At 44.5% G+C, this 12,168-nt stretch overlaps 1 protein-coding gene across 1 annotated transcript; it reads left to right on the forward strand.

Moving 5' to 3' along the window:
* The first annotated feature begins 1,256 nt into the window (after positions 1 to 1,256).
* On the forward strand, positions 1,257 to 1,751 carry LOC147602898 (E3 ubiquitin-protein ligase RHA2B-like). Its single transcript, XM_086797408.1, has one exon. The coding sequence runs from the start codon at positions 1,257 to 1,259 to the stop codon at positions 1,749 to 1,751; it is 495 nt and encodes a 164-aa protein (XP_086653534.1).
* The last annotated feature ends 10,417 nt before the right edge of the window (positions 1,752 to 12,168 follow it).

Consider the following 12,168-nt stretch of genomic DNA (forward strand, 5'->3'; position numbering starts at 1 on the left):
TTGTTAAAGTACTGGAAGACTCTTGATCTATTCCCTTCCTCAGAGGCGATATCCAGATTGTTAGGATCATGCAATGTAGGGATTGCATCCTTACATTGTTTGACTTTTAGCATTTTGAACATCTCAGGAGTGGGAAGGTCAGCTTTCCCAGCCCACCAATCTCTAAAGAAAAGAAGGGCCTGCTTCTGGGTTACCTCCTCTTCTCTCCTAATTTTAGCCCTAGTACACCAAGAACAGCTTTTTGAATAGCCACATCTTATTGGCTACCATTTCCAGTTCTTTTAGTTTCAGATATAGCAGATCTCTTCTATTTTTCCTGATTCTGGTTACCTCTTTCCTAATGCAAATCAAAAGAGCTTGGGTAGATTTGATGACCAGACTCCAAGCCCTTGCCGGGGTAATGCCACAGCTGAAGAATTCAATCCAGATTCTTTTGACTTCCTCTTGAATAATAGGCATTTTGAACAGGGCAGGATCCGTGTGGAACCATTGATTAGAGACCTTTTTAACATGGTTGTCCAACACTAATATCACGGGATGGAAAGTACATTGAAAAAATATGGAAGATATGCTAATAAAATTTAGAAAGGACATGCATTGGGTGAAGGATGGAAAGTATGCTAGCTAATAAAATATGGAAAATAAAACTGAATTTGGCACAAATTATCTGTTGAAATGTGGAGGATCGTGGAAGGACAAGGTAGTCATTCACTTTGGTAAGGTTATGAAGGGGGAATATGCTGATAGAAAATAGAAAAAACTTGCTTAGAGCTAGTAGCTAGAATAATGTGTACCGTGCAAGCACACTGATTGAATTATCCGAGTGCCCCGATGGAATTAGAGCATAAGTGTTGTTATACCCATTTTGGCCATCAAATACACGATAGGTAAAATGTGAGGGCTCTCGTCATAAATTACATAGAAAACCCTCTTGAAAGAGCTTGTTTTGATCTAGATCATGAAATGTAAATCTAAGATTCCAACCTTCCGACCAGGAAAGGTGAAGAAGTGGGCGTGGGACCCACGCCAAGTGCATACGCCAAATCACACGTGTAGAAATGTCTTTAAGCCCCATCCTTAACGTCAGAAAAGTCGTGCTTTTTTCTTTACACTTTCCACAGCCAAAATGCTAAATACACCCCCTCACACACACACACACACACACACACAGACACACGTTCTAAGCACCAATAATATTGGTTTGCTAGCAGCAGCTGCTCCTCTGCATTCACAATCTCCCGTGTGACACTCTAGCCATGATTTCTCTCAGTGTGGCCTTTCCCCATGCCGACCTGCTGCCCAAGCTTCTCGTAACTGCCTTCATTGATCTCTGCAAGTATCTCCTAAGGTCGGTGGGCTTGCACACGGAACCAGCTGTGAGTGATCCTATGCTGCAATTGTACACTTTCAACCCTGCACAAGCTGAAGCTGATTCCTACGCAAGCCCCAGTAGCTTTGCCAATGCTGTGCTTCTCTCAGTGCCTTCTGTGTTGTATGAAAACCTGCAATTACTACACGATCACACTGCAACAACAACAACAGCCTCACAACCACAACCGTGTAGTGTTTGCCTTTCCGACTTTGGGAACGGGCAAAAAGTCCGGGAGCTCCCTCCCTGCTGCCATATCTTTCATAATAAGGACTGCATTGATGGCTGGCTCCGCCGCAACCATAGAACCTGCCCCCTCTGCAGAGCCTCCCTGGTCACCGAAGAGATCACCATGCAGGAAAAGAAGCTGAGAAAGCGCTAAGGGATTACCATCCCAACCCTCTTGAGTAGCAACACGAAGACTAGGAATGACAAATTCCCACGGCATGACTGCTTCTTGGCCATATACCATTTTGAATGGTGTGCAATTAATAGCCACTTTGTACGCAGTACGATAGGCCCATAAAGCTGTCATGAGCTTTAGATCCCAATCCGTGCGATGAGCTTCAAGTGTCTTCGTCAAAACAGAGATTAAGGTCTTGTTGGTACTCTCGGCTTGGCCATTCGCTTGCGGATAGTAATAAGGAGTAGATTTATGATGGGAGATCATGAAATTTGTTGCGAGCTCCTTAATCACTTCATTTATAAAATGCGTCCCATTGTCGCTCACAAGTTCAAAAGGACAACCGAAGCATGTGATTATATTTTCAAAGAGGAACTTGGCTGTTGTCCTCGCATCTGCCTTACGTGTCGCTTTCGTTTCAGCCCATTTGGTCATATAGTCAGTGGCCACAATAATATAGCGAGATTGTGTGTTTCGGGCCGCTGGGCTAATTGGACCTACAAAGTCTAAACCCCACTTTTCAAATGGTTGGTTTACTTTGATTGGATGTAGGGGCATCTGATCTTTCCGTTGGGGTTTCTTGTATCGTTGGCATTCATCGCAACCCTTCACAAAGAGTGATGCATCTTGGAACATAGTGGGCCACCAATACCCTGATTGTAAGATCTTTCGCGCCGTTAAGTCTCCTGAGAAGTGACCACCGGCTACGCCCATATGTGCCTCTTGCAAAATGTATAGATACTCATCCTCTCGGGCACAACGCCTAAGAACGTCATCCTTTCCTCTTTTATAAAGAGTCCCGGCTATCAGGCAATAGGGTTCGCATTCTTTGATTAGCTTTCGAGCTAGATCTTTACGAAGCTCCTTGGGTGGAAAGCCATTAACCAAAAAGTTAACAATCTTCTCACTCCATTCAGGCATTGTCTCCACCATGAATAGGGAAGTGTCCGGTAAGTCATCATCAACCCCCGTAGGAGCCTCACCATTAGGTATGCGAGACAAATGATCAGCCATGACATGTTTTTTGCCAGGTCTCACAACAACAGTGAAATCAAACTCAAGAAGAATCAATAGCCATCGTGTGATTCTTCCTGTGGAGCATGGTTTGTTTACTAGATACAACAATGCTTGATGATCCACATAGAAAACAAACTTGGTGGCAAGGAGGTAATAACGAAATTTCCTTACTGCATATATCATTGCCAACCCTTCTCGCTCTGTAGTGGTGTAGTTCATCTCAGCATCGTTCAACTGGCGACTGGCAAAGCTAATGGGGTAGTCTAGCTTGTGTTCTCCAGGTTGATTCAACACACACCCAATAGCAAAGTTTGATGCATCAATATGCACATGGAAGAGTAAATCCCAGTTAGGCATCCTCAAGATTGGAGCACTCGCCAAGACCTTCTTTAATAGCTCATAGGCACGGTCACATTCTTCGGTCCAAATAAACTCGATGAGAAGCTTATACAATGGTCGAGCTATCTCGGCGAAGAAGAGAATAAACCTTCGATAATAACCAACGTGGCCCATAAAGCATTGGACTCCCTTGTAGTTGGTGGGTGGTGGCAGTTCCAGAATGACCTTGATTTTACTCTCGTCCGTGGAGATCCCATTTTTGGACACTATATGTCCTAAGATAACTCCGTGTTTAACCCAGAATTGGCATTTGAAAGGATTCGAGGAGATGCGATATAATCTACACCTTTCAAATATTTTTCGTAAACACATCAAGTGCTCATCCCAAGAGGAATGAACACAAAGATCATCTAAGAAAGCTTCACAGAAATCCCTTAGATATTCCTTAAAGGCCGTGTTTATCAATCGTTGGAATGTTGCAGGTGCATTGGTCAAGCCAAAGGCCATGACGCGAAAGGCAAACACTCCAAACTCCGTGATAAATGCTGTTTTAGCTTGGTCCTCGACTGCAATTGTGATCTGATTGTAACCCGAGTACCCATCTAAAAAGCTATATGCTTCCTTGCCTGCCACTCTTTCAAGCACATGTTCAGAATATGGCAAGGGGTAATGGTCCCTTCTGGTGGCTGCATTAACCTTTTTGAGATCAACGCACTCTGAGTTTCCCATTCTTCTTTGGTACGATGACTATCGGAGAAACCCATTCTGAGTGCTCAATAGGGTATATGAATCCACATTTTACAAGCTTTTCAATTTCCTCTTGTACAATCTTTGCGTACTTAGGATTCATTGGGTAGGGACGTTGCTAGAAGGGTTTAGCAGTGCTAATCATTGGAATCGTGTGTTGCACCACCGAGGGTGGGACACCCTTCATATCATGATATGTCCAAGCAAATATGTCCTTGAATTCTTTAAGAAGCTTCGTAAGTGCAGCTTCTTCCGCCTTAGTGAGGTCTTGAGCAATAAAAACTGGTTTAGACTCCTCACCTGGATCTGCTAAGTCTATCTCCTTAACTACCGCAGGGCCATCAAAGACACCACTACTCCCATTGGTAGGCGTTCGTTGGGCTTTTGTGTAGACCACTTTACGTTCCCCTAAGGTAAATGATTTGAAATGCTCGGGTGCGGGGTGTAAGTCTACTGGTTCTTGTTGTGCCAGGCTTTTTTCTTTCAATTTCGCTTCCTTTTGCTGCTGAGCCAACTCTTGGTTTTGCCGCCTCCTTGCAGTACGACTTAGTTTTGGCTTCTCATCAATTTCTAATTGGGCGATGTCATGAGGTTGCGGAATACACCACATGACACTTTGGAGGTATTGTCCCCAATTATCCGCTAACTTCCGATGAGCATCAATGGCTCCTACATAAATAACTGAGCCATTCTGTAGTGGATCTTTCCTTGTTTATTGCAGTGCGTACATTGGCTCGATAGCGTTGACGCTTATGTCTCGTTTTCTTCTTACCAAGTTTTTGATTTTTGTTTCTATCAGATTCGGACTCACTTGGTCGATCTTCACTTGTGTCCCCCTCACTTTCGGATGAACTGCAGGAGGTCACTGTCCTAGGCCTTGAGCACCTTGCTTCCACATTTGGGTGAATATTTGATTCATTCCCCCCATCAGGCTCAGGGTCAGTTTCTTCTTGAGATTCAGACTCACAGTTGCATTGGTCAGAGTCTTCGCTACTTTCAGTGTCAGTGGAGTTTGCCACTTTCTCGCCATCAGGAGTCAAGTGCATAATACCTATCATGTTTATTGGCACTAACGGTGGCATATCTTGCCCCTCAGGTGTTACCCAACTTGTGCCTCTATTTCCCCATGTGTCTATGGTTGCCGCTAGGTGTACCCAATCCACGTTATCCGACTCAATCATACCCGGTAGGACATCCATATAAGGAGAATCTTTCCCATCATCAGTCTCTTTTTTGCATGTATAGCAATACCTTAATGGGGCAGAGTGAACAGTGGTATCCGATCGATTATCAATGATAACCTTGCTTCCTAAAAGATGCGCACGACCATTCTCAAGATCAACTCGAATGACAGAGTCCTGGTGTAAGGTTCCTCCCTTTAAAAATGGGAGAAACACTTAAGATAGTCCGCTAAGTCTTATCTTGGGAAAAATTTCCTATTCATTGACACCTTGACCCTGTAGAGATTCAAGGATACGATTCATAGGTATGACCTAGCTCTATCCCGCAGGGGGAGCGTGATTTCCTAAACATCAAATCACCCATAGGGCAATTGATCAAAAATTGGGCAACTACTAGACTTGATGTCTAGAGACAACGCTTTTTTCCTCATCTTATGCAAGGCACAGCCGCTGACCTAGTTTTCTAGAATAGAGTTGCCCAAGAACCTAACTATCTAACGTAGGGCTTTCACTTAATCTATTGGAAAGCTACCCGACTAATCGGGTCCACCCATCCGTAGGATGGTGCCGTCAGGGCATTCCATCCTCCCACTTTCCACCCTACTCACGCATCAATTTGTTTTCTAATTAATACTACCACACTGTTTGACATAAATAAGCATATTCCTTAATTAGGGCCCTTCTTCACAAGGTTCGTTATAACAGCCTTTTTACACAATACAATCATACCAAAGACAAGATGCAATTATATAAAAAAATTTATACATGAATCCATTTCCATACAAGCCAATCCGGCTCTCTTATTCTTATTCTGCCGATGATCTAGAATTCGGCCTTCCAGCCTCTACATGCTGGGAAAAACCCTACGGGACCATACACCTCATCGTCGGCCGCTGGCGAGGACTCAAGCCGGCCTGTCGCCCTCTCAGGCTCCATCGCTCGATCCTCCCGCCCCTCAGAGGGATGTCTGCACACTAGGGTGGGCTTATTTACCGCACTAGCCTGGGCCCTCAGAACTAGGCAGCCTCATAATCTCTCGCCTCAATCGGCGATCCTTATTCTTCCAAAGGTATGAGGGATACCTTGGACCATTACCGGGCTTTGCTAACGACGCCGCCCGGCTACACAAGCACGGAACGGAGTTAGCGTTGAAGCCAAAAAAAAAAATCTTGAATTCCAAAGATAACAACTTCAGTGCAATTTTCTAAGCAATTTCAACGCAATTTATCGAAAACAACATCACATAATTCATAATTTCATATAATTTTTATGTCGTCATTTTAAGAGGAAAAGACACCATTCATTAATACTAATTTAAGGAAAAATCTCTTCTTTTGAAAATTAACCAAGCTAACCTGACCACCGTTTCCTTGAGGGGCTTGAAAAGGGCGGACTGGAGCCGCGTTGGGCGCATCTTCCCCCATCTCATTGTTACGTGCGCCTCTTGAGGCAATATTTTGCCGTCTCTGAGATGAGGCCATCTTAGGCGTCGCCTTGTAGAGCTTGCTGCTGCGATCGAAACGCTTCAGTTGGATCTGAATTCCGAGCTCGTTTGCTCACCGTATAAGCAAAAGAAAATGGCGCACGAACCCTCGCTTGAGCCAAAAATCCCTTACTAAAGTCTACGCAAATTGGGGGGGGGGGGGATTGTGAGATGTCCTTAAGGCCAAAGGCAAAAACGTGGAGAGGGCTGGGAGGGGTGCTGCAAGCCTCTCTCTAAGTCTATTCACACGGGGGGGGGGGGGGGGGGGAGAAGAGTTAAGGACACTGGTCCATGGCAAGAGGAGGATGGAGGAAAATTGACTTATCTGAAAAGAGCCAAATGAGGGGGTGTGAGAGGGGTGGCTGCAAGGGCGGCTGTACTTGCAGCAAGTACGCTACGGCGGTACGGACGGTGGCACAACAGGGCATACGCTACACAGAAGTGCGTGCCGACTGAGGAGCACCCCGGGGGTTTATATAGCTGAGGGGTGAGGGTGCGGGCGCTGCGCAAAGCAGGGACGAAAGGACGGTGTACCTTCAAAGGCTATGGATCAGTGGCCTGCATGGGTCTACCGGAAAGGTACGGTGTCGGTTGTCTGGGAAAGGAGTGGTACGCATGTACCTTATCCGGTCTGGGTGTCCGCCCAAGGGTACGCGTGGACCAAACAGTGGGCGGCCGTCCTTTGGTTCTTAGGCGGCCATTGTACGAGCGCCCTAGTAAGTGTGTACGGACCAAATTTTTGGGGCGGGGTACCCAAATTTGGAGCGCCCGCCTCGATTTGCGTGCCGGACCGCCCGGGGGGCGAAAAATTTTTTTGTCCGGGAGGTTCTCTTGGTCGCAGGGGTTCAGACTGTTTATCAATCGGACGTGCGGTCGTGCATTTATTAAGGTTTAAAGGTCGCCGTTTTATAACTAAAATGATTGAATTGAAGATTCTAAGTGGAAATGACTCAAATAATAAAATTATTGATATTTATATCATAAAAACTCATAATTACATGGACATTTCTTTATTAGTGAAGATGGGTACGTTACATCCTTCCCCCCTTAAAGAAATCGAGATGTCCTCATCTCGTCATGAATTGGGGATAATCCTTTAAGAGTGTAGCTTCATCTTCCCAAGTTGCATCCTCTTCAGGGTAATCTTTCCACTGAACTAGATGTTCTACAAGAGTTCTATTTCGGAGTTGCCTTTCCCTAGAATCTATGATGCTATTGGGCTGTAATTCAAGGACTCCTTGAGTAGGGATTACATCATCAAGAATATGATCGAGACTGGGGACATATGGCTTTAACAAACTTACATGAAATACATTATGGACTTTGATATGGGCTGGAAGTTGGAGTTTATAGGCACTTTTACCTAGACACTTGATAACTGTATAAGGACCACAATACCTAGGGCTGAGCTTCTTATATTTCCCAAGTGATAGAGAACTTCGTTTGGGGCGCACTCGTAGAAGAACTTTGTCTCCTTCCTTGAAGATCCTTTCAGACCTCTTGTTGTCAGCATAATGCTTTTGTCGATCTTGGGCAGCTTTAATATCTTTTTGGATTGCCTTGGTTTGTTCCTCCATTTCTTCGAGCATTTTCTTGGATGCCTCAACTCTTATGGTCGGATCAGAGAAATTTAGAGGAGACAAGCATTCTTGCCCATAGAGTGCTTTGAATGGTGACATTCCTATGCTTTGATGATAAGACGCATTGTAGGCAAATTCTACCAGAGGAAGGTATTGAATCCACCTTCTGGGTTCCCGTCCACAGTATGCTCTGAGAATGTCTTCAATTACTTGATTGACTCTTTCAGTCTGGCCATCGGTCTCTGGGTGATAAGCTGTGCTAAAGCAAAGTTGAGTCCCCAGAGCTTGAAATAGAGACTGCCAGAATTTTGAGGTGAAGTCAGAATCCCGATCACTTACTATCCTTTTTGGGAGACCATGAAGTTTGAAGACTTCCTTGATGAATATACGAGCAACATCAGAAGCTTTGAAGGTCTTCTTTGCTGGTATAAGGTGAGCTACTTTGGTAAGTAAGTCCACTACTACTAGAATGGAGTCATATCCTCCTTGAACAGTGGGGAGACTTGTGACAAAATCCATACTAATGCACTCCCACTTCATTTGGGGAATATCTAAGGGTTGAAGCTTTCCAGGCATCTTGACTCTTTCAGCCTTGATCCTTTGGCATGAGAGACATTGTTTCAAGTACCGAAGCACATCATTTTTCAAGCCTGCCCAATGAAAGCTCCTTCTTACCGCATTTAATGTTTTTGCATAACCTGGGTGTCCTGCAGCAGGGCTATCATGAGCTTCATGGAGGATTAGTTTCTTTAAAGCAGGGTCCTTAGGGATACATAGCCTGTGATTGAAGTAGAGGCTTCCTTCATGAGTGGAGTATCCCTTGATTAGATTCTTCTCTTTCTCTGAGTGTCCCCCTTCTTCTACTAACTTTATCATCCTTTGATAATCTGGGTCATGAGATGAGACTTCTTCCACCTTGACTAGTATGGGATTATTTGGCATTGAAACTGCATTCAAGAAAGATTTGCGGCTAAGTGCATCTGCTACCACATTATCTTTCCCAGGACGGAATTTGATGTCGAAATCATATTCTTGTAGAATTTCAATCCATCTCCTTTGCCGCATGTTGAGGTTAGGCTGGGTGAAGATCCACTTTAGACTTTTGTGGTCAGTTACAAGCTGGAATTTGCCTCCCAAGAGATAATGTCTCCATAATTTGAGGCAATGAACAACTGCTAAGAGTTCCAAATCATGGGTGGCATAGTTTGCTTCATATTGCTTCAGCTTGCGGGAAGTATAAGCGATTGGTCTTCCTTCTTGGCCTAAGACACCACCAAGTGCTAGACTACTAGCATCGGTAACCACTTCAAATTCTTTGGAGAAATCAGGAAGCTTTAAGACTGGGGCAGAAGTAATAATGACTTTCAACTGATCAAAGCTGTTTTGATGGATTGGCAGCCACACTATTTTGCAATCCTTCTTAAGAAGATCTGTCAAGGGTGCAGCTACCAAGGCATAATCTTTGATAAAAATCCTATACCAACCCGTGATTCCCAAGAATCCACGAACTTCACGAACTGATTTAGGGGGTGGCCATTCTAGAATATCCTTGACCTTGGCGGGGTCTACTGAGATGCCATCTTTGGAGACGATGAATCCAAGATACTCAATTTGATGAGTAAAGAAGGTACATTTGCTCTTCTTGGCATAGAGTTTGTGTCTGCGTAGCAATTGCAGAACTCTACGCACATGCTCCTCATGCTCTTCCATTGATTTGGAGTAGATTAAGATGTCATCAAAGAAAACAAGCACAAATTCGTCCAAGTAAGGACGGAATATATCTTGCATTAGGCGGTTGAAGGTTGCAGGAGCATTGGTTAACCCGAATGACATTACAGTAAACTCATAGTGGCCATAACGGGTATTGAAGGCTATTTTGGGTATATCTGCTTCCTTGACTTTGATCTAATAGTAACCAGACCTCAAATCTATTTTTGAGAAGACTTTGGCCCCATGAAGCCTGTCAAGAAGTTCATCGATGCGAGAGATAGGATACTTATTCTTGACAGTGACTTGATTGAGCCCTCGATAATCTATGCAGAGGCGGAGAGTCCCGTCCTTCTTCTTTTGGAAAAGAACAGGTGCTCCCCAAGGAGAGCTACTGGGGCGTACAAATCCTTGTTCAATGAGTTGGGAAAGTTGCTCCTTAAGTTCAATGGCTTCAGGAAGGGACATTTTATAGGGAGTTTTTGAGACGGGTTGAGCTCCAGGGATCACCTCGATTTCATGGTCGACTTCTCGAGGAGGCGGTAACCCTGTAAGCTCGTCAGGGAAGATGTCAGAGAATTCTTGGAGCCAAGAGGGTTCTGTCTCCATACTAGGTTCAATGACTTTGTTGAGTTTGACTAAGAAAACTTGCTGACCCTTACGTGTTCCCTTGAGAAGATGTTTTGCCTTGACTACCCTAGACTTAGGTTTTCCTGTGATCCCCTGAACAGATATTACTTGGCCATGCTCATTTTCAAAAGTGATACTCCCCTGGTTACAATGAATGCTAGCTTTGTTTGCAATTAACCAATCCATCCCAAGGATTCCATCATAAATTCCTAGTGGCAAGACTCTAAAGTGGCCATGAGTTTGCTCATTACCCAGCTCAAAATCAAGGTTTCCTATAGAGTGGCGAGATATTACTTCTTTCCCACTGGCTAACTCTACAATCATTTTTCTAGCTGATTTTTGACTCAAGTTTAATTTTTGCAAGCACCTAGGAGAAAGGAATGAATGGGTACTGCCACAATCAATCAAAAGCTGAAATGGCTTACCGTGATGAGTGGCGGGGGTTTGGATTACACCAAATTGTTTATTCGGACCTTGGTGTTCTACCGCCGCATGGACGGTGGCGCGCTCTTCTTCAGCCTCTTCCAAGGTTGGTTCTTCACTTATAACACAGGCAGTTCTAGCAACTGTTCCTCCGCGGCCTCTGCCACGACCACTGCCTCTTGCACCTTGGTGGGTAGGGGTCCACGGCCTTGATTTCCTCTGTTACCTTGGGGGAATGATGTTGCCATCTTGGGACAGTTGGCTCTAAAGTGTCCCGGCTCATTGCACTCAAAACACAGAGGGCCTTCTCTAGAAGAAGCAGCATACGAGCGGGGGGCAAAAGAGTTGCCTTGTCGCCCTCTGTTGTAGTAGGGAAAATTCTGTTGAGGTTTCTTGTAGGGTTGATCTCTAAGGTTTGCCTCAGGATAAGATCTCTTTTGATTCTTCGGTTTGTTAGCCTTCATTTCTTTCACAAGGGGCTTTGCTCGTATGAGAGCATCCTGTAAAGTGGTTGGCCTCATTGCTTCAAGGCGGGAATCTAGGGGTTCATTTAGCCCTTGGCAGAAACGAGCCACTTGCTGGGAAGTAGTCATAGCTGGGGCATACTTCCGAAGGGTAATAAATTTGGAATAATAGTCCTCAAGAGTTAAGGTGCACTGTCTAAGACTAAAGAACTCATTCATCTTTATGGATTCATGGGATGGAGGAAGATATCTTTCCTTCACTGCCTGCTTGATGTCTTCCCACGTTTGAGAATGCTCGGTGACTTCCTTGTCACGGCACCACTGTTTCCACCAGAGTTTAGCATCTCCAGTAAGGCGAAACCATGCGAGCATAGACTGATTTGCTACACCAGTACCGGCAGCAGAGAAATAATCGTCCATCGCCTCAATCCAGACTTCAGCATCCTTCTCAACCTTTGAACCTTCTCCTTTAAAGGAGGGAGGTTGCATTTGCTTGAGCAGGAGCTTCTTCTCCTGGGTATCGGTGTAAAGCGCATTGGGAAGTGGAGAGTGGTCATCCTGGCCATCATCGTAAAAACAATTTTTAAGATTACAAGATTCATATTTGCACAATGCTTAATTTTTGGAGAGTAAAACATTGAAATTATTTTATTTCCAAATATTTACAAGGACAAGTTTTATTACAAAGTTCTGAGACTATAATCAGTCTTATTTGCTATGAAAGGAATTTCCTAGGCTTCACTGTGACATAAGGGTAGAGCGGTCCACATATGTGAAATATGGGGGTTCCGCTGTAGTTTCTAAGACTCTAAAAACTGATGGTAA

The sequence above is a fragment of the Cibotium barometz genome, chromosome 65, assembly GCF_041138505.1.
Source record: "Cibotium barometz isolate CiBa-2024 chromosome 65, ASM4113850v1, whole genome shotgun sequence".
Taxonomy (NCBI): domain Eukaryota; kingdom Viridiplantae; phylum Streptophyta; class Polypodiopsida; order Cyatheales; family Cibotiaceae; genus Cibotium; species Cibotium barometz.

Bases quoted from the DNA above. Each gene is read 5' to 3' on its own strand.
- LOC147602898 (XM_086797408.1), top strand. From the start codon at position 1,257: ATGATTTCTCTCAGTGTGGCCTTTCCCCATGCCGACCTGCTGCCCAAG.